This window comes from Electrophorus electricus, chromosome 26 (assembly GCF_013358815.1).
Source record: "Electrophorus electricus isolate fEleEle1 chromosome 26, fEleEle1.pri, whole genome shotgun sequence".
NCBI classification, from domain to species: domain Eukaryota; kingdom Metazoa; phylum Chordata; class Actinopteri; order Gymnotiformes; family Gymnotidae; genus Electrophorus; species Electrophorus electricus.
In genome coordinates this window covers 8,783,196-8,806,706 of record NC_049560.1, presented here as the reverse complement: position 1 = coordinate 8,806,706, position 23,511 = coordinate 8,783,196, and the positions used below count along the sequence as shown (strand labels likewise).

The 23,511-nt window shown below is 47.9% G+C and overlaps 1 protein-coding gene across 2 annotated transcripts in view; it reads right to left on the bottom strand.

Annotated features, from left to right (window-relative positions):
* nlgn1 (neuroligin 1) overlaps window positions 1–22,741 on the bottom strand; it is a 137,773-nt gene extending 115,032 nt beyond the window's left edge. For both annotated transcript variants that reach the window (XM_026997143.2, XM_026997148.2), the window contains exon 1: window positions 22,381–22,741. In XM_026997143.2, the coding sequence (XP_026852944.2) occupies window positions 22,381–22,486 (106 nt within the window). In that variant the 5' untranslated portion in view covers window positions 22,487–22,741. The remainder of the gene's footprint in view (window positions 1–22,380) is intronic.
* Between the last annotated feature and the right edge of the window lie 770 nt (window positions 22,742–23,511).

Genomic DNA, 23,511 nt, shown 5'->3' with positions numbered 1-23,511 from the left:
GGATTTATTTCCACCCAAATTCCCCAATTAAGTAGGCCAGCGGGGGGAAACTCACCGGAGAGCGGAGTCACTCCCGCTGCCTGACACCGCCTCACCCCGAAGTGCCAGCTAACCGCAAGCCTCTTCATTTGGGCACCGTCAGGTTTGGGGGGGGGCAAGGTCAAGTGCAGTCCCCCTCGGCATTTAGGAGCAGCCTGGCTCTTTTCCCGAGTGCTGCGTCAAGAGCTGCCACGGCGAAGCTGAAGGGAAAAAATGATCCAGGTCTGCGTGTCGCTGTGCCAGACCTCTTGTTTGCTGTTATGGAAACAATGAGCTCTTGGAAGCTGCCGAATCTCGGCGCCAGTGAGTCAGGAAACCCGATGCTGGTCACCTTTGTGTCTGTGCCATGACTATCGGCGAGCAGCTCTGCTAAACGGGATGTGTTCCAGTGGAATTCTCCAGAACTGGCCACAGCAGGACTCATAATTATGCTCCGATACGTGCAAAAAAAAAGAGAAAGTACTGAAAGAAAGAAAGTCGGAGAGAGAGAGAGACAGAGAAAGTGAAAGATGGCGTGGACGGAGTATCGATGCTTGTTTGCATCCAAGTTTCCATCACATCTTAGTCATGCAAACCCCTCACGAGCAGGACAGAAGACAAAAGATTTCATCTCCGAATGCGTCCGAGACCCACATTAAACGCTAACCTTTTCCAGACATCCTGAGCGAGAGAACCAACACTCGCACCCAACAAGAGAGAGTCAACGTTTAAGAAGAGGAACGCTGAGGTCTCATCTACACTTTTAAAGGTTATAACTGAGTGCAGAGTGCCATGTGCCTCATCCTGGGCCTTAGCCATCCAAACTGAAAAGTGTCTGATAAAGCAAATTAGGAAAATTGGAATTCAGTTCATGTCATTGCACCGAATAGTTGTTCCAACAGCCTGGATAAAAGCAAAACAATGTACACGTTAACCAGTTGGACGTTATTAGCCAAGCCCTCAACGGGTCCTGACCTACCATAAAGCCAATCATTTTATACATTAACCATGTATAAAAAATTCAAGAGAAACTCGAAGGTGACGGGTAAGTTTCCGGACTTTGACGTGACACTTTTTTTTTCGCTTCTCGCCACGGAATTGCTTCGGAGACGATTCCAGGTAAGGATCGGTCCTGTCCTGTTCATCGCTGGCACGTACAAAGGTGGGAGCGTGAACGGCGAGTGGGAGACGGTCCTGAGCGCCCCATTCGGAAGTGGCGATGAATTGATGAGAGGGTAGGGGGTGAGATCTGTCCATGAAGACCCCTGCACTCTCCACTATTAGGTGTTCCATCGTCACCCTGGGAAGCCCCGCATGCATTTCTGCATCCGCCACGGGGTCCACCAGGACCTTCAGCACTGTTGCTATAGCAACTTGGTGTCAGTCGAACCGCCGTGGAACTGTGGCGCACTGCGTGTGGGAACGAGGGGGGGGGGGTCCTGTATATCCCCCTCCACCATGCCACCAACAAACCAGATCCATCAGCGCCAAGGTCTATCCGGGACTAGCAAGGCTGTTAACAGGCGTCTGCAATAAACAATAAATCTTAGTGGGCCGGCAGGAAACCCAGGGAGGGTATATAATGAGTTTGACTGCCACACTACCCTGCGCTCCACCACTCCATGCCAGACTGAGGAGTCACATTCACTCTCACAAACTATTAAAAACCGGAGCCACACACCGATTTTAACTGGGTGCCAGCAGACTCCCATGCAGCGGAGTACTAGAAAATCTTACAGCCGCTGCCTGTGCTAAAGTAAAAGAGTTATGGAGCTGGATGGCCATTAAAACAGAGCCTACAGCGTATCGAACAGGACACACCGCCGTAAAACACGGCGAAACAAACAGAAAACGGACCGAAAATGAACCGCACCAAGCAGCCACAACAAACCCAGTTTAGGAAAAACAGCTGCAAAGGAGAGTTAGACAAATGTTACACATTCTCACCACTGACTTACAAAAATCAGCCAGAATCCTGACAACACAACCCTAAAACATTGTCCATGACTGATCTGGGAACGTCTGCGATACGGCACCATCGGAATATGAACATTCAGTGAAAACCGACAGAAAGCAATACCACAAGGTACACACTGCATCTAATATGTATATCTAATACAATACAGCAAATGTATATTGTATACGCTAGATAACTTCTCCCTCACTCTGTAGTGTTCACCTCACTCTGTACTGTGGCACCACTAATGCAGGTTATGCATGAGATATATATATATATATTCAGTTGACTTGCTTTTGATAACTGTAGCCTACTGTAGTATTTCATACAGCCATATACAGTAATAAAACATGCAGTAAATTCAGTTCTAGTAACAGAAACTGTCTGTGTGTGTGTTTGTGTGTGTATGCTTGAAATGCTTGGAGACTTCAAGAAATCAGATAAGTAGCGGGCAAACTCATGTGTAAACAGGTGAACATACAGCTGAAAAACCCAACGCACTCAAAATGCAGAAATCAAAACAGGGCGAACACGACCAAGAGGGAACAGGCGAGCTATCATGCCCAGGCTACACTGCGAGACGCGGCGGGACTTCAGAAAGCCTGGCGCCCACACAGAGAGCCTTTATAAGCTGTTATTCAGGCCTCGGGTAGCCAGAGGCAGACATCATGCTGGTATCTGGGTGACCGATTATGGAAGCTCGACCCATCACCGAGGATAAATATTTACATTAAGCAGGTGACTGAAGCTAAATCAACGCTGCGCGGCCTACGCTACGCTCGTAAACGTAGGAGTGGTGAGGTTTAAGATGAAAACGCAGGAGGGATTTGCTTTGTGCTATTTTTGCGGCCTAAAGTCCACGTTCATCAGGATGGGACAGACAGGAAGGAAAACACAACCACGGCCACCTTGTCCCGCCTTGGCTGGATATTTATCGAGGCCGGCTGGGCTCGTGGCGTGGTACGGTAGCGGCCGCGTGGCGTCGTGACCGGAGGGGTGGGTTCGCGCCAGCAGTACCGGCGTCCGTCAGGACCCGTCACGCGTGAGCTGGTTTAGGGTCCCGCGCTCGCGGGCTTGGGAAGGCTGCCTCCGCATCACTCGCCGTTTCTTTACAGCCGACGTGCTGATTACGCCGCTTAATCAGAATCAATCCGCCGCCACGGCTACGCGTGACTTCCACGCCAATGTGACGACTTACCCGAGCATTAGAGAGCCGCGTGACGAGCGCGCGGCGCTGATCCGGCCACGCGCTGCCTAAGCTTCGCCATAACGAGCGGGATTTTTCGCGTGCTCCGCCACCGGCGTGGCCAGTAAACACGGCGCGCGGGGGCAGGGCGAGAGATCTCTGGGTGAAACGAGGCACGCGCCACCGCGGAACACGTTGACGCAGCAGCGCGAGGTCTCGGCGTGCCGATGCAAACGCGTAGGTGACCCGGGCGAAGCGCTCGCGAGCGAACGACGTCTGGATTTGAACAGGCGTGCCGGTCTTTAGCACTTTTAAAAGGAAAAGCGCGGTATGGTGTGGTTTTTTGTGTTTAATTTGAAACCAGACGAGGGACATGCTAACCACTAGCTCGCGCACAAGGCTGGTGCCTTCGCTAAGCTTGAAGCGCAAAATCCGTTTGACAGGAGTGGCTTTACTACGCTCACACACACTCCCTCTCTCTCTCTCTCTCTCTCTCTCTCTCTCTCTCTCTCTCTCTCTCTCTCTCTCTAATGCGATCAGTGCTTGCATGCAGATATATCTTCCTTTTCCCTCTCCACTTTAAGCCCTGAGATCGACACTTAAAGAAACTCGTGCTACGATCGGACTTGCCATGGATCAGAGCGCAAGGCCCCCCGCTGACTTAAGAATTATACACATGACGTTTAAACATTTTCTTCCATCTGATCAAAGAGACCAATAACTGCATCACTGCTTTTAGCACTTGGACGTACTCTGGACGGACCAGTAACAGAAGATTCTTTCATAACGTCTCTGAAGATTACATCAACAATAACAAACATAAACAATAGCACTATAATCAGCACACGGTTCTGGTCCAAACAGCTGAGGCACCTGCTTCTAACGTGGAGGGAAATCAGCCTTCAACCTGAAGATGACGGTGATGATGAAGATATGGCTCTGTCCAGCCTGAAGAAATCAATTCCCTCCGGCTTGTCCGGGTCTGTCGTTCATCAGTGCATCTACTGTAAAGTGCCTCTGAACACCATCTGCTCCTTCAGTCACAGGTAATTAAAAGCACACTAATACAAGTAGGTTAGGATCAATTAATTAATGCAAAAAAGCCATTAGTTTCACACAAACTACTCACCCAGTATAAACAATCGTCGTTACAATTGCTTCATTAGACTGACTTGATTTTTTAAGTGAAAGCGCTCCAGGCGAGGCAGTCTATCAATAAACAAATTAATTATGTCAATTAAAGGGTCTGACAAGTGAAAAACGATGACAGCAGAGGAAATTTCAAGGCATGTGATCAATTTCAGTTAAGTGTGGCACTGATACACTCACATGACAATGTGCATGCATTCAGAGACCCTGAGACCAGAGTGTCCCCATCACCCGGGAAAGCAGAAAGAAGACCTTCCAATAACGCCTTTATCCTGCAATAATCTGGAACTGAGCTGTAATCCGTTATCACTTGAACCAAGTCACACTGTTCTGTAGACAAACTTAACCTGTTCAGCTAAGCAACACAAATTACTTTAGAATTTGAAAGGGGGCTAAATCCAGAGAAACTAAATTAAACTTTAAAAATGCTTTGCATTAGACTAAAATTTTGTCTGATAAACCATAATTTAATTTACTATCCACTCAACACAAGCATGGTCTAAAGAACATTAACGATCAGTCTGGCTTTCTTTAAATATATTTTCCTTTAATCAATTAATTGATTAATTGGTCCCAATTCCTTTATTCTAAAAAGCAAATTAATCAGTGGGACCTGTGGAAGGGGTTCAGTAATGAGACAACAAAGTCCGGCCTGATGTGCACCAGATAAGAGCACCAGTGGTGTGCTACAGAACAGCTACCCGTCTATCTCTACATAACAGCTAACTGTCTGTCTCTACAGAACAGCTAACCGTCTGTCTCTACAGAACAGCTACCCGTCTGTCTCTACAGAACAGCTACCCGTCTGTCTCGACAGAACAGCTACCCGTCTGTCTTTACAGAAGTTACCCGTCTGTCTCTACAGAACAGTTACCCGTCTGTCTCTACAGAACAGTTACCCGTCTGTCTCGACAGAACAGCTACCCGTCTGTCTCGACAGAACAGCTACCCATCTGTCTCTACTGTGACTTAGGTTATGCGGTGGCCTTAATGTGCCTTTAAGCTAATGATATTTACCTCCAGACACACACAGTGGTCAAAGGGGAACACACAAAACTATGATCATATAGACTTTATATATATATTTGTTGAATAATTTACTAAAGGAGAGACCAGCTTAGTAATGGATTATACCTGCTGGCATGTGCTAGAGAAAGAGTGAACCAAAAGTAAAATGCTTTGACACAGGTTATGGTGTTGTGGACCTGTTTATGCGCTTGTCCTGAATCAACAATCAGATTTGGTATTTAGCAGCCTCACTAAACCTAATGAATATTACACACTGTCATGTGCTGATCAGCTCTTATGCTGACAGTGGGCACAGGGTCTGCATCGGGACTGGCTGCAAGATTTCCCCACTAAACTCAGAAACACAACGTTCTAGGCCACAACCCACATGAAAAAATCACGTAGCTGTTTTAATGTGGTGTTAACGTGAGCTAGGAAGAGAACAGAGTGAAATAAGCCCTGAACACTGAGCCACTGGCAGAGGACTAAACATGGGGCAGCTCGGAGTCGGGGCAGCTCGGAGGTGGGGGGAGCTCGGAGTCAGGCAGCTCAGCGTGAGGGGCAGCTCAGAGTCAGGGTCAGTATGAGAAGAGCCAGAAACCTTTTTAAACAACACACATTTTGAACATGTATGTCTTTTTAAACATGTTTTGTACATATATATCTGTCAAGTTGTTTTCAGTTATATGGTAATAGCAGTACATTATTAGCTGCTACTAACCCACTATCAGGGTTCGCCTGTTGGCTTTAGAAGTTGTGAATGAACAAACAGCTAACCGTAGAAGCCTGTCTCTTTGATATTAACCCACAGACATGAGGTAATGGGGGCGTACACTTCAACAATCCTAATGAAGAGGAGAAACTCTCTCGTGCTGTGCCGAGCGAAGGCTGGGCCGCCGCTAATTGCCTTCTGGAGTCGTGGCTGGTAAAACCACGAGCATCGCCACGACAACGGACTGGGCTGGAGAGGCTGAACTATAAAACCTAATTATACCTCTCACAGAAGCAGCCTGCTCCATTTAGAATAAAGGAACCCAAAGCAATAACGGCCGTGCCATTAACAATTAGTCTCCACCGCAGCTAATTAGACAGAAGAGATAAAAAAAAACAGGATCTAAATGTATACAGTGGGCCTCATATATTCTGTGGAGCTCAATGCGCTCCTCTAATGACACGTAACAACCCCCAGCGCCCGGAGATTGCTCAAGATCGCTCACTGAATGGGTACACAGGGCTAAATCTGTTTGCCAGCTTAATGGTAATAAACTCCGTTAGCTTGAGTGAGAGAGAGGTTACAAATGGACACGCCCCCTGGGGAAAGGATCCCTAAATGGGTTTTCGTTTCATTCTAGACCAAACGGGCTGAAGCCAAATCAGGAAATGCATCTGCAATTAAACTTTGGCGAATGCTCACATGCTGTTTACTAAATTGAGCCCCCGCTTAAGATCTAAGGATCGTCTTGTGGGGCTCGTGAGTCAAAAGGTAAACCTGGCCTCTCTCTCAGTCATTAAAAGCCAACACTTATATAAAAGTGTGAGTGTGTGTGTGTGTGTGTATACATATGTCTATACATGTGTATATCACATTGTATATATTCTGTTTCTCAGGAAACTACTGTGTACTAAAAAAAATTTGATTTTATATATATATATATATATATATATATATATATATATATATATATATATATATATATATATAGATAGATAGATAGATATATAGATATAGATATATATATATATATATATATATATATATATATATATATATATATATAGAGAGAGAGAGAGAGAGAGAGAGAGAGAGAGAGAGAGAGAGAGAGAGAGAGAGACCACTCAGTAGTGGCAGAGAGACCACTCCACACTGGCAGAAAGACCACTCCACACTGGCAGAGAGACCACTCCACACTGGCATTTAATCAATCCATCACAGACTCCAGGGACACCATGCACCAAGGCTGCACCCTGCTTAGCAAGCAGACAAAAGACATTCCCGCTGTCTTCCTAAAGGCCAGCACATTAAACGGAGAAACAGAGGGCTTGCACACCCTCTCCTAATCACAGCAGACCACCCTCGGAACATCGCAGAGGGGGGTGGCTGCCTTAAAGCACATGCTCTCATTAAACCCTTGATTGGTTGTGGCAGTCAGGAATATAAATGGCTATAAACCAGAGAGTCCCGATGGCCTTACCCACATGCGTACACACGTATACACACGTACACACACACACACACACACACACACTTTGAGTGGCTATTGTCATTTGGCAGCCGGGGACATGGCCAGATTGCCTCCCCAACTTCTACTTAGCAGTCAGTCCCTTCAGGTTGTTTTCACTCAATTTATTGCAAGGGGAGGCACAGACGATTTTGCATCAGTCTGGCAGCCAGACACCGGCCAGCTCCCCTCCATCAACGCGCACGTCCGTACGGAATACAAGGCTCAGCGTGATGTGCATGTGGGTTGGATGAGCCAGAGCAGGGCCAGGAGAGGCCCCGCCTCCCGGCCTTAGACCCTCCCCCTCCCGAGTCGTGTGACGAATAAGCCACCTGGTCCATTCTGTTCCTTTCCATTACCCCGCCCTCATGATCCTTGGTCCAGGCCGAGGAAGGAACAGGCCCACTCTAAAAGATTTTATTTCCCCTAGCTAAGACGAAAAAGCAATTTTGAAAGCACATCACGCATTTGCGCGCGCTTATTTGGGGTTTGGGTGGTAAAGACATGAGTTTGTTTTGAATGCAATTATTGTAAGGGAACATCGCTGGTTTGCTACTTTTGGAATGAAAAATTGTTTCCTGAGAATCATAAGAAGCAGAAAAACAAACGGAAGCATGTGTTCAACAAGGTCCCATTTGAATCGTATTAACAGCGTCTCCCGCGTTATATTCACAGAGTGTGTCAACAATAACACTCTGACCGCAGCACTGGGAGAGACGTTCTACAGAGATACACCAGTCCAGTGCGCACTGGGAGAGACACTCTGCAGAGATACACCAGCCCAGGTCAGAGAGCGGCACTGGGAGAGACGTTCTACGGAGATACACCATCCCAGTGCACAGAGCGGCACTGGGAGAGCGAGAGTGGTGTAGATCTGACAAAACTCATCCTACCAGGGCCATCTCTGAAAGCCCTGGTGCACAGAAGAAAACAGAGCACTCAAACCAGTCCTGCTTCAAAAGGACCTCACCATGGTGCACACCACACACATACGCGCGCACACTTCCACGTCCTGAGACACATCGCAGGCCTGCGGATGCATGCGCACCTGCTTTGCTGTTAGGGGCTGATAATGGAAAAACTGTCAGCCCTCCAAGGCTATCACTGTACCCAATGTCACATTAACAAAACCCTTTCCTAATCGACTCTTGACTGAGATGATCACTGGAGATCAGTTAATTACCTTTTAATGTACGCATACTAAAAAGACATTAAAAGTGGCGTGACCAGGCGACAAAGACCAGGAGACAGATGTGCGTGTGAAACCGCTGTGGCCTCCCTAATTACCCCCCAAACACACAGTCAAGGATCCCATTAGTTCTAAAAGTGGTCAAAGACACAAATAGACCATCTAAGAATAAGATTAAGCAACAGGATACCTAAATAGTGCAGTAGATAAAGCTCCAGAATACAGGCATTTATAGTGCCTGTGTTGCCTTACAAACACTAATGGTAATTACAAGCCCATAACAAACAATGACTTGACCACAGCAAAAATAATTATAAACCAATTTCCATCAAAACAGCATGAAAACTCTCAAAAAAGAAAGAAAACCAAGTCTCCTGGCGTAAAATCGTTCCTGCTCCCAGCATGGGGCTCTTTTCCGGGACGCCCTGGTCGCGCTAGGATGCCCTGGTCCCAAACCAGGCTGGAATATAATAGATCATTTGGCCAGTAAATGGCAGGTATTATAGGAGTCATTTGCACCTGAACGTGTGATTTAGAAAGGCACACTGGTAATAGCTTTGCAGCTTTCCCGTGCCATTTGACAACGGCTCACCACACTGGAAACGAGATAAATGAAGGTGAGAAGTCAATGACTATCCATCAAAACATCAATCTCCCTTTCTTCTCCTTTCGGCTTTTAAATACCAGCCGCGGCCAGAGAGCGCCGCGGGGTCTCTCGCTGCCTCCGGAGGCGTGTCTGGCGGGGTAGGGAGCAGCGCGGGGAGACGCTGCCCTTTTCTGCGCCTCGCTCCTCCGTGGTGCGTCTCTCCTCGGGGTCAGCAGGTCTGGGCTCTTCAAATAATCCTAGCTGGAAGACGCTGAGCTTGATCCTTCGGGAAGGTCTCGATTATTGGAGGGGCGCGTCAGAATTGCGCGGGGGAAGCGTTCCATTTCAGATGTGTGGATTTCACAGTGTGCTCAGGTTTCGACTTAAACAGCTCGCCAAGATTTTCGGGATTTTTAAAGACCGAAATGGTCAAAAAAAAATGTTTTTTAAAAAAGGCCGAGGAAATATTCTGGACACAACCACCGATATATGACGCTAAAATAAAATATCGCTAGTTGGACATCCATTCGTGCAATTTCCCATGTAGATAATATGTCAGGTTTTCAGGAAGATAATGGTCACTCAGCAGGCAGACTCCAGCTCTCAGGCAGTTTAGGACAGTTTGGGGTATTTCGGGGCAGTTGGGCTTCTAGGGGGGGCACCGAGCTCTTTGATGCCACACTGAGGATGGCTGTAGCTAAGCCCAGCAACGTAGCATCTCCTCATCATCTTCCTCTCTCCATCCGGCTTCCTCCCTCATGTCGTCTCGCACGTCACGCCGTTCCTTCATCTATTATATTCCTCATTCTTTAATTAGCAAAAAAACAGACGAGTGATAATCTTTCACCGCGTCAAAAACATATTTCTTCTTAACGGCACAGGGGGCAGTGCTGCTCCATTATTAAGTCTGTCAAAACATCATTAGGCTCCACTGGGCTAAGCGTCGGGAGTATGGGAGGTCCAGAAGAAACCCCAACACCAGCCACGATGGCACACTGGCATTCAAAACCGTGCAGACCTGGCTGGTCTCCGTTTGGCTCACCACACTTCACTCACTCCATTTAGCAGGAGATGTTCGGAAGGATTGATTTTTTTCACATATGGACTAGCGGTAGACAATGCATTATAGCAATCCTCACATTCCAGTGATGAAATATTGTTGTAGACCATTTGTTCAAGCACCTTTCATTCAACTGACACGCTCTGGTATGGAGTTGGAGATGAAGCACGAGGCTCTCTGGACTACAAATTGCCTTTTATATCCAGAAATGTGAAAAACTGGAAATTTATGCATTGTTTATGATTTCATACTCCATTTATGACAAAGAAACAAACGTATAAGTGAAATGTTTTTTTTATTGCGACATATCAATATATCACCCCAGCAACAGAACACTGGGTACAGCAACAGAACACTGGGTATTCTGGGTACTGCCATGTTAGTACATCTCACTCTGACTTAACTTAAAGCCATCAGTCCCGCTAAATAACTGTCACTAAACATGTCAGTCCCATGTTCTTAGCCAACGTGTGTCCCATGTTCTTACCCAACATGTCAGTCCCGTGTTGTTAACCAATATATGTCAATCCAATGTTCTTACCCAATGTGTCATTCTCACATTCTTACTCAATATGCGTCAGTCCCGCGTTCAACCCAACACGTGTCAGTCTTGTGTTCCTACCCAAAACATGTCAGTCCCGCGTTCTTACCCAACACGTCAGTCCCGCGTTTTTACCCAACACTTTAGTCCCGCGTTCTTTAGCTCTTCCACACTGAGTGCTGTGAGTGTAGCAAAAGATTATTGAGGTTGGTAAACCTGACAATTTCCACTTAGCAAAATCAATAAGGCTATGATGACCAGAATCACAGGGGATGGCTAACGGGACAGAAAGGTCGTTAGAACGTGTCCTCTTCAGTGTGAGGTGTGGCAGGTCTGCACTTTAAAGTGTCCACGGTCCGACTCTGAACCCTTTCACGTCAACTTAATCATGCCGAGGACCAATTAGGCCGCCTTAAATAAAATGCTCTTCTCAAGAACTCAAAACAAAGAGTCCAACACAATTAGGCTGCGCCTGGCAGTCTGCTGGCAGATAAGCTACATGTTTGGGCAGACAGAACAAAGGCAGGGTAGTCACAGCACGCCACCATCACACTGAGACAGGGACGCAATTACTCCAGCAGCCCGAGAGGAAGTGTCTCTGCACTTCAAACTCACACACACACACACGATGACTGCATGTGTGTGTTTTATGAGGAACAAGGCAAGCAGCTAAAAAGAATTCAATTTGAAGAAGTCCAATGGGTTCCTCTTTCCTGCTCGTAATTCTTCCAGGTATTTTCCCACTAAATGGAAAGTGTCCTTGGGTTTGTGAACGGCACTATATATATATATATATATATATATATATATATATATATATATATATATATATATATATATATATATATAAACAAGTTTTTATTACATTATATAAACAGGTTTTTATTACATTCAAATAAAACTCATACGTCTTATCTTTTGCAATTTCATATTGCAAAAACAGAGCAAAACCCCTAGTCTGACCCAGAAGACTGGGCCCTTCTGAAGACTGGGACCTACTGAAGACTGGGAACCTTCTGAAGACTGGGCCCTTATGAAGCCTGGGACCTACTGAAGACTGGGACCTACTGAAGACTGGGACCCTACTGAAGACTGGGCACTTATGAAGCCTGGGACCTACTGAAGACTGGGACCCTACTGAAGCCTGGGACCTACTGAAGACTGGGCCCTTATGAAGCCTGGGACCTTCTGAAGACTGGGACCTTCTGAAGATTTCAGAAGGGCCATTGAGTCTGCTCCCCACAACCAATAAACCAGCTTGCTCACCCGGGCCCTAAAATGTGCCCCAGTCTGTGTGTGGATACAGAATGACCCTGCTTGGTCCAGCTATTTTAATGAGACATTAAAATGACTATTCAGTGTGTTATCTAACAAAAAAAAAGAGAATCCTTTTAAGTGCCTCATTGCAATTAAACTTTTATCTTGTGGCTTTAAATAAGCGTTCATCACAGCTGCAAGGGGAGAACAGTGCATGGTGACTTATATGGTTCCATTTTGAATGCAAGTATAAAGATCTTAACAAGATGTGGTGTAAGGAGTCTGCCCTCAGTGCACGGCCACCCACGCCTCCACCCACGCCTCCACCCTGCCCTTCGCCAGGTTGCAACGGAAACAGGAGACAGCTTCTCAAAAACACACTTGATCTTTAATGATCCCTCTGGTGGGTTGAAAAAGAAAAAGGACATTTCAGCTTCAGATGTGTTCTGAGTTTGATTTGAAGGGGTAAAAACACCTAATGATCTTTCAATGATTCTGTAAAATACAAAACTATGTTTGAGAGGAGACTGAACTCTGTACTTCCTGGAGAAACTTCAGACAGATGAACTTAAAGCAAATAGCTGCTCCACCCTACACTTTCAAGTGGGTTTTCCCCTCGTCAGACGAAGTCCAGGTCGACAGTTTTCTCTGGTTTCATGTTGACCAACAATGTGTGCTGATTATGGATACACTGATGATGACAGTGATACACCAGCATCACTACACCAGCATCACTACACCAGTACCACTACACCAGGACCACTACACCAGCACCACCACAACTACACCAGCACCACCACACCAGCATCACTACACCAGCATCACTACACCAGGACCACTACACCAGCATCACTACACCAATACCACTACACCAGCACCACTACACCAGCACCACTACACCAGCATCACTACACCAGCACCACTACACCAGCATCACTACAACAGCACCACTACACCAGCATCACTACACCAGCACCACTACACCAGCATCACTACACCAGCACCACTACACCAGCACCACTACACCAGCATCACTACAACAGCACCACTACACCAGCACCACTACACCAGCACCACTACACCAGCATCACTACACCAGCACCACTACACCAGCACCACTACACCAGCATCACTACACCAGCACCACCACACCAGCATCACTACACCAGCATCACTACACCAGCACCACCACACCAGCACCACTACACCAGCATCACTACACCAGCACCACTACACCAGCACCACTACACCAGCATCACTACACCAGCACCACCACACCAGCATCACTACACCAGCATCACTACACCAGGACCACTACACCAGCATCACTACACCAGGACCACTACACCAGCATCACTACACCAGGACCACTACATTAGGCCCTCTGAATATGCTGATTCGTCCAGCTATAAATGGCTAAGTATTTAATTAATGCCAGACTGAATCCACTGAGGACAAAACAGTAAAGGTTTGTAAGATTCTTTTTCTTTTTTAATTACTTAAACTCCAAAATAAAAAATAAAAAAATTTAAAAAACACTACAGCAGAGTACAATATCGCTGCCTTTAAGATCTGGCTAGGTGGATCTCGTTAGGTGCATTATACGGCTTAGTCCAATTGTACAGAACGAGAACCATCTGCATCATTTTTATCACTGCCTTAAGAAAAGAAATCTTTACTAAGAATATTTGAAAACCAAAGGCCTTTTTTTCCCCTATCTGAAGGACTCTGCTCAGAAAGGACTATACGTGCATTCAGTGTTTTCATCCCACTGTGAATGTGTTTCAAATTAGCCCTTATAAATAATCAGTTTCATGCAAATGTGACGCATCTTGCCGATGTAAGTGCATAATGAGTGTTCCAGTGCTGACTGGTTTGCTTATTGGTTTTCTTGTATTTCGCCTCGGCAACATAACGGGATCAATAGGATTACCAATTGCATTACACTCTCACTGAAACCGTTGCTTAAGTACTTGGCTGGATATGAACTAGGTAATTATTATCAGATAATTTGGAGGAAATTTCTCACATAGACCATATTATATTTCCTGGTAGGATATATAGCATTCAGAGCCCACTAATTATACCAGTGTAACAGATTGACAACGTTTCTCACACAACGTGAAACACTGTAGTATAATTAATATCTTGTCCTCTCTCTCTTTCACATTAATTTTCCTTCTGTAACGTATTATTTGAAATAAGCTCATTTTCAGCTCCACTCATGTCAGTCTTATACAAATCCCACACTATAATACATTCTGAGAGACAGCTGGGTTGCACCTCAAATGTGAACCCAGGAAAGACGGCCCCTCCCTGACCTGCCCCAGGAAACAGCCCCGTCGTCAGCTGGGAGAGATGTCCCTGAAGAACACAGCTGGCGTCAACTCCGAGCTGTGGAGGTTCGCAGCTTTTAATGCTGTTTGTATCCGACTCTGCGATGAACGGCCTGCCCGCTCGTCACGTTAAAAGAACCGCAGAGGTCCTCGGCTGGAGCAGCAGCAGTGATACGTGCTCTACGGATCCGCTTCCCACACGGAACCACGTTCCGCACGGAATGGCGGGTTCCGACGCAATTAATATTCAACAGGAAGCGCCTGGGAGGCTCAGTTGTTTATAAAGACCCCACAAATGAGCTCAAGGCTTGTATAGTGCTCTCTCTCTCTCTCTCTCTCTCTCTCTCTCTCTCTCCTCACACCTATTCCCTGCTTGTCTTCCTTTCTATTTCTCCCCGCTCTCTTCCTTTGTCTCACTCTCTCTCCATCACCACTCGTTTACCGAGTGGTGGTCTTAATGCGCTGGTCTTCCCTTCATCACTCACTTCTTTGGCCTTTAGGCATCTGTCCATGCTCAGAGGACCAGGCAGGAAGATGAAATCTCCACTTACACTCCTTTCCTCCGAACGTGTTTCGAAGCTTCCAGTGGCTAGCTGACCTCTGCAGTGACTACCTGACCCCTGGAGTGAGTAGCTGACCTCTAGAGTGACTACCTGACCCCTGGTGGAGGCCGACTGACTGGGCGGAGGAGGTCTGCATCTGAACACATCACGAGAGTGAGCAGATCACTCACCTGTGACTCCTTCTGACTGCCAGAGGTGTTAAACTGTCATTACCTATGCTTCCCAGGGATCATGGTAACTAATTATGGAATTTAACTGAAAATCCAGGGCCCTGATTTGGGGTTTTGTATATTTGAAGAAGTTCTTGTAGGCCTTTGTCAGGTGTAATCACGTGACTGTAACCGTGGGGTGCACTAGAACGGAACGTACTAAGAAATGCAGATGCACATTTGGACTACTCGTGAAGTTATCCTTCAAGAAAAAGTTCCAATAAACTGCACAGAGCTCCTTTGTGAAGGGCGTGCTGTTACCACTCCTAGGTGTACTGCGGCCTTGGGCACTAACAGAAATAGTGCTGTTTATTAATGAGATTCATCACTAAGTAGTGACCCCTCGTTGAACTCAGGACAAAAACACAGGTGAGCATGATCCACTAGCTCAGCTCACAAGCGTGTGGTTCAAGAACTACAATACACTGAAGGACAAGACCGTCTACCTCACATGTCTTGTTTTTCTGTTTAATCATTTTTCTGCTTTAGTGTTTTTCCTTCCCAAACTCTCTCTCATGTTTTGAATTTAAAAAATAAAACCAGAATTCGAGAAAGAAGGACTCTCAGTGCTCTCAGTGAGTCCGGAGACCTAGTCAAACTTTAAAAGGTAACATGGTGCTAAAATGAATGCATTCATAAAGACACGGCATTAGAACACACAGCATTCAAGGGCGTTTGTGAACACATGACAGCGTGGACATCTTGCATTTGTTTAATATCCACTCCCTGGGGATGTGTGTGTGTGTGTGTGTGTGTGTGTGTGTTGAACCAAGCGTGGGGTTAGGTAGCGCCCCATCACTGCCAACTCAAGGTGACCTTTGCCCCCTTGTTCCACACCCTCTCCATCTGCAACAGCTTGGCACTTCAGTTCCTCTTTCATCTCGGCGCCCCCCCCTGCAGGTTCAAGACTTGTCATTTACTTCACGAGAACTCACCCTGCGCTCACCCGGGAACTGGGCCAAGTGCACCAGAACAGCCTGCATCTCCCAACATGCCCTGCTTCACCACGATCTGTAATTAACACGGCAGGAGCCACAGGTAGAAGCCAAGAGCGCCAACGCACCTACGCCGCCACATCCACGGGAGGGCGGCCGTTCGCCATGACGGTCGTATCGACGGGACATTACACACGTCCACTCTAGGCCGACTGACCCGATGCAACGCTGCAATGCTCACAATTAATACTGCGGCATTCTAATTCTGAAAATCTAATTCTTATTAATACAAATTCTGGTTTTATTGTTTGTTTTCTGTGTATGCAATTACAGCTATGGTAGAAGGTAGGCCGTTGGCTAGCTCAAACGTGGTTGAATTAAATTCGAAACGCAATGAAGGCTCTGGGCTCTGAGCAGAAGGGCTGAGCGTGTGTCCTGTTTCATTAAAGCCCGCCTGCGTCGGGTCATCTGCAGGCAGCGCAGACCCTGCAGTACAAGTTCCATGAACGTCAGCTCACCCACAACACTCAGACAAGAAGTAGACACACTTTCGTCCTAGGTCCCATCCACAGTTTCCCATGACTTCATATTTATGTTTTGTCAACGTGGCCCTATGCATTCAACATTTAAATGATAGAAACTATTTAAAAACATGACAAGACTTCAGTCATTTATCTAGTAAGGTCATGCCTCTGTAGTGATGTCATTTCCTGGTTCGTGTCTCTGTCATGTGATTGGACACTCTGTAGCAGAATGCAAGAGCTTACTGAAGCAGACGCAAATTAAACTGTACACTAATCTTATGTCTGCAGCGCAAAGAGACAAAAAACAAAACAAAACAATAAAACCCTAAAAAATCAAGAAAGAAAATCAAGCTTCGAGCTTAGGTGTGTGTCAGGCTCCAGTGTGTGTCGCCTGCCTGTGTCGGCTTGCAGTATCTGGCTGCCGTTCTGTGTCAGAGCTCTGTCACAACATATAACCCTACGGCCACAGAGCTCTGTCAGAGAGGCAGAAAATGTCCACGAACCAAATCTGGAACCAGAACCAAAAAAATGAAGAGAGAGAGAGAGAGAAAGAGAGAGAGAGAGAGAGAGAGAGAGAGAGAGAGAGCAAAATCATCTGACTACGAACCATAAATAAAACCGTATTCTGCATTTTCGATTTCAGTCAGGATGAACATGGTGACACAAATGGCCGACATGATCTCCCTCCTAAAATGGCCTTATACGGCACCGACTCCGGAAGCACCGTGAAAATCACGACTGCAAGGAAATTATACCGAAAGAGGCTGAGATGCAAGTTCTCACAAATGTGTCCAGTTTAAATATTCATGTGCGCTTGGCTATGCGGCTCAGATCCTCTCAGAGAACACACGGGCGTGTAACTGTGTGCACCATATTCTGTTGCCTCTTATGTATCAGTAAACAGTAAACTGAATGCATACCCATTTTCACATTATGTTGTTATGAAACATTAAAATAATAGTTAGCAATGCAAATAATCTCTGGAAATGTTCTGATTCATTACTACTGCATACGCTTGAAAATAACAACTCTCATAAGAGCTCTGGCTTTCTTTTCGTGGTCATTGCCTCAAATAGCAAATCTGTTCACCTGTTCTGATCCTGTACATTATATCAGTTAGAACTTGATCTTCTGCTCAGTGTCCCAAAATTAATATTGTAATAAGAAAGCCCAATACTTTGATTATTTATAATGCTACAGTATATCTTGCAGAGGAAATTTACAATTCAGCCCAACAGCCTGTGAGGAGCAGGGAAATCTGGTCACCATGGAAGAGTTTTAGGTCTGATCTCCTGGCTGAGTTGGACAGAAGAGGAGTAGAAGAGGAGTAGAGGAAGAATAGAGGAGTAGAGGAGGAACAGAACAGATAGATGAAGAGGAAGAGTAGAGGTGTCGAGGAGGAGTAGAGTAGAGGAGCAGAGGGGTAGAGGGGGAGGAGTAGAGGAGTAGAATTAGAGGAGTAGAGGGGGAGGAGTAGGGGAGTAGAAGTAGAGGAGTAGGGGGAGGAGAAGAGGAGTAGAATTAGAGGAGTAGAGGAGCAGAATTAGAGGAGTAGAGGGGAAGGAGTAGAGGAGTAGAATTAAAGGAGTAGAGGAGCAGAAGTAGAGGAGTAGAGGGGGAGGAGTAGAGGAGTAGAATTAGAGGAGTAGAGGAGTAGAATTAGAGGAGTAGGGGGGAGGAGTAGAGGAGTAGAGGGGGAGGAGTAGAGGAGTAGAGTTAGAGGAGTAGAGGAGCAGAATTAGAGGAGTAGAGGGGGAGGAGTAGAGGAGTAGAAGTAGAGGAGGAGTAGAAGAGTAGAGGAGCATCACCACACCCTACACCCACACTCTCAGCTGGCTGCCAGATTCCTGAACGATAAGCTCCCCCAGCCTCTGGACATTCCCAGTCCAAGCAGGCTGCCAGGTGACTGGGGCTGTGGGGTGTGGTGGTATTATGATATTGTCAAATATCAAAAGCTGTCAAAATCAGAAATGAAATCCAAACATCTTAATGAAGAATAAAAGAGCGCTGCCCTACCACGCCGACGTATTCACCTCCTCAGGAAATGCAGAACAGCTCTGCCTTACAAACAGAGCCATTAAAATGATGGGAAAATAAACAAATAAATGCCTTATCCTCACATTTACGCACTATTTGAATAGCATATTCTTATGATAAAACTATAATCCTGATGTGTAGGAGTTCTGGTCTCAGTTGTGACTGACACCAGTACACCAAGTCCCTTATAGAACTCTGACGAGCCAGAGAGCCGTTCTGTTTTAACGGGTGTCGGTTACAGTTCAGTAAAACTGAGTCTGTTGGCGTGACAAAAGTAGATAAATGTTTCATTATTCCCGGAAGGACTGGAACCTCCTGCGTAAACACGGAAGAACCACACACACCTCCCTGGCAGACACCTCCACCTTACGTGCAGCGTTACATCTGCACCTCCTATCACAGCATACATACAAAACGGTGGACTAATCTGGGTTTTAAAAAAATTAGTTGATAGAAAATATTTTAGTTAAAACGATAAAACATGGAATAATAAAAGTGAGTTTCCATACAGTGTTCACATTATAAGCATTTTTAAAATAATTTCAATAATGATACATTGAACAGAACTATTGGATAGCATTCATTAGGTGTCAGATGTCTGACCTGATGTCAGGGTTCATTCACAGTTCGTCTCGTTAAAGCAAACATTACAAAAAACAGCAGTTTTTCCCTACACACCTATCAGAGGCCTTCACCAGCTCTGCCAATGACACAGCATGCTGTTTCTACCGCTGAGACGAGGTACTGAGACGAGGTAAAGCCTAGCGCTGCACATTAGATATGATGAATATCACAACATTTCTCATATCGCAGGGTAAACACTTTGGGCAGAAGTGATGTGATGCTATCAGGACGCCCCTTGGCCTGCACCCTAATGTTTCTGTGTCAAACCCGGTCGTGGGCGTTTATGTGAAGTTTAATCGTTTGAAATATAATGTTAATTTGTGAACACTGAAATGGCAGCTCCAAACGTGAGCTGTGTGTGGGATTAAAGCAGGCTGCAGGTTTTGAAAGGTCATGTTTATAATGACTGAAGTGGTTGAGGAAGGAGGTATTGGATTAGTGTGAATTAGAGTCAGAAGAGGGGAAAAGGGGCGTGTGAGTTGAGGGGTGTAGGTTGGGGGTGTGGGTTGGGGGTAGTGGGTTGGGTAGTAGGTTGGGGGTGTGGGTTGGGGTGTAGGTTGGGGGTGTGGGTTGGGGGTAGTGGGTTGAGGGTAGTGGGTTGGGGTGTAGGTTGGGGTGTAGGTTGGGGGTGTAGGTTGGGGGGTGTGGGTTGGGGTAGTGGGTTGTGGGTAGTGGGTTTGGGGGGGTGGGTTGGGGGTAGTGGGTTGTGAGGGGGTGGGTTGGGGTAGTGGGATGGGGTAGTGGGTTCGGGGGTGTAGATTGGGGTAGTGGGTTCGGGGGTGTGGGTTGGGGCGTGTAGGTTGGGGCGTGTAGGTTGGGGGGTGTAGGTTGAGGTAGTGGGTTGGGGGTGTAGGTTGGGGTAGTGGGTTGGGGGGTGGGTTGGGGTAGTGGGTGGTGGGTAGTGGGTTTGGGGGGGTGGGTTGGGGGTAGTGGGATGGGGTAGTGGGTTCGGGGGTGTAGACTGGGGTAGCAGGTTCAAGGGTGTGGGTTGGGGTGTATGTTGAAGGGTGTAGGCTGGGGAGTATAGGTTGGGGTAGTGGGTTGGGGTGTAGGTTTGGGGGCTAGTGGGTTGGGGGTGGTAGGTTGGGGTAGTGGGTTGGGGGGGTGTAGGTTGGGGGTATTAGGTTGGAGGTGTAGGTTGGGAGGTGTGGGTTGGGGTAGTAGATGGGGTTTAGGTTGGGAGTAGTAGATTGGGGGGTGTGGGTTGGGGGTAGTAGGTTGGAGGTGTAGGTTGGGAGGTGTGGGTTGGGGTAGTAGGTTGGGGTGTAGGTTGGGGGGTGTGGGTAGTGGGTTGAGGGTAGTGGGTTGGGGTAGTAGGTTGGGGGCTGTGGGTTGAGGTAGTGGGTTGGGGTGTAGGTTGGGGGGTGTGGGTAGTGTGGGTAGTGGGTTAAGGGTAGTGGGTTGGGGTAGTGGGTTTGGGGGGGTGGGTTGGGGTAGTGGGATGGGGTAGTGGGTTCGGGGGTATAGGTTGGGGGGTGTAGATTGGGGTAGTGAGTTCGGGGGTGTGGGTTGGGGTAGTGGGTTCGGGGTGTAGGTTGAGGGGTGTAGGTTGGGGTAGTGGGTTGGGGGTGTAGGTTGGTGCGTGTGGGTTGGAGGGTGTGGGTTCAGGGGTGTAGGTTGGGGGTAGTGGGTTGGGGTGTAGGTTTGGAGGTGTAGGTTGGGGGGGTAGTGGGTTGGGGTAGTGGATTGGGGGGGTGTAGGTTGGGGGTATTAGGTTGGAGGTGTAGTTTGGGAGGTGTGGGTTGGGGTAGTAGATGGGGTTTAGGTTGGGAGTAGTAGGTTGGGGGGTGTGGGTTGGGGGTAGTAGGTTGGGGGTGTGGGTTGGGGGGGGATTAAGGGACCAGGAAGTTGGGTCCCAGCCATCTTTTCTTAGCCTCATCTGCCAAATTTCCCACAGATCTTTTTCTGTGTAGCAGGGCAGTAGCAGGTCAGACACAATCGAGACTGTATTAATGAGAGCCACTACATCGCTCCACCTACAGGGCAGCCTGTGACAGGGAATACACAGTGGGGTGTGTGTGGGGGGGTGCATGGGGGGGCATTATCTCGATGAAGCCAAATGATCGATTTGGCCGGCGTGAGCCAACGGAATCCAGATAGCATCGCTTTTAATTGTGATTAGCTTCTGCAAATTCAAAGTGCACTCGAAAGGCCCCTTCTCTGACACGGTGGCACTTCAGAGGACCGAGGCGTGTGTTCGGGGGAGGGGTGCGCGCCACCACCTGAGTGAGGGCGGAGCTTCTGTGTTTTGCTGTGGGGCTGATCTAGTCAGGTTTCATGTCAGTGCGTACATACCTCCTTTCCTACACATTTTCTTGCCGGGTTTCCTGGCACATTCCTTGGATATTCTTTTGACTGCAAAATGAATAAAAACTAACAAATAACACGGGGCTCTGTTACAGACATCAGGAGCATGCAGGAGCACTAAGGAGGGAGGGAGGGAGGGAGAGTCACATGAGGAGCTCCTCCTTCTCATCGTCAAAACATCCTCATTAGCATTTTAATCAGCAGCTTAGTCGTCGTCGTCATCATCATTAGTACTACAAAAGACGTTCTCTCTCTGTAATTCTATCTCACTATCTCGCTGTGCCAGCACACACCGCAGACACGTTATGAGGTGCTGGCGGGATAGTGTGTGGGTGGGGCTAAAGTGTGGGGGGAGGGGCTACAGTGTGGGGGAGGAGGAGCTGAAGGAACCGGCTTCGTCTTAAAATGGACGTGCTAGAGCACATGGGTGAGAAATGAAGAGTGAGACACACGCACGCATGCGCACACACACACACACACATACACACACACTCTCACACACACACACACACACACACACACACACACACGCACACACACACACAAAAGCAGTGGCATGCATGTCGACATGCGGAGGTCATGCTTTTCTAGGCCCGCACACTAGTCAGCACACAGCTGACATGGAGGCATGAGACAGGCAGGTCCGTCTGTCCAGGCCTCCACACACGAACTCACCATCCTCCGTGGGCACATAGATGTTTAGGAACAGGCAGTCCTCGCTCTGTTCCTGCACGTAGGATGCGACCACCTCCAGGCCGTTGGTGAACCATACGGGAAGCATGACGTCTGGCAACCTGCCCTCCAGAATGGTCTGGGGACATACCGGGCCAAACTGGGTGGCGTTTCGGACGTCCGGCCAAGACACAGGCGCCTCGGGGGGCTGGAAGCGCCTCTCCCCTGTAGGGGGCGCCGCGTAGGGCACCCCCAGGAACTGGATGACAGGTCCTAGGATCTCGTTGTTGAGCTCTTTCTTGAAACCTCTCAGCTTGCCGTAGGTCGTGGTGACCACGGGGTCCGCCTCGTCCAGCTTCTCTGCGGCAGCGGCCGGCGCCGCCAGCACCAACGCCAGTGCCCACAGCAGGCCGGGCAGGCCCGCCGCCGCTGCGCGCATGGTGGCCGGCTCCGGCTCCGGGCGCGTGCGCGCTCCTCCGCGGCGCGGGTCGTCCCCACCGCACCGCCCGCCGACGGCCAGCGGTGGCGCTAGTTTAGATCCGATGGCAGGGCGGGCTCGATCGAAGCCGAGTAGCCAGACTTTCGGGACGCAGGACTCTCGAGGCTCTCAGTGGCAGGTATTCCCACATCGATTGCTACTCGCGGGCCGGCAACAACTCCGCTGTGCGCAGCACACGCAATTCGTCAGGTTGCATCCTATCGATAGCACGGCTCTCCATCCTGGCTGTGGGCGGAGGGGACGGTGGTCACTGGCACAGGACTGTTCGCAGATAAATCAAGCCTCGGGTCTATATCCTACAGGAAATAAAAAAGAATTAATTAGCATCGAGCTACAGGCAGATGGGGAAAGAGGCTCCACTGGCCATTACAATCCTGCGCAGTCGCTATCCGGCGGAATGTTCCAGAATAGCGGCTCGCTGACGCCACGGAGGATCCATCATACCCAGGCGCGGAGATGGAGCTAGCTTAGGAACACCTCCGGACTTCCTGACATCACCTTCCAAATGTCAGAGCTGGGAAAGCGATATGGCTGTGGCGTGAATTAATGCGTTAAAATAAAAGGCGTGTTCTGACTCCCGGCAGTCCGCCTGCGGAAGAGAAGGAGTGACATTCGGCTCGTTAGCCTGAACATTA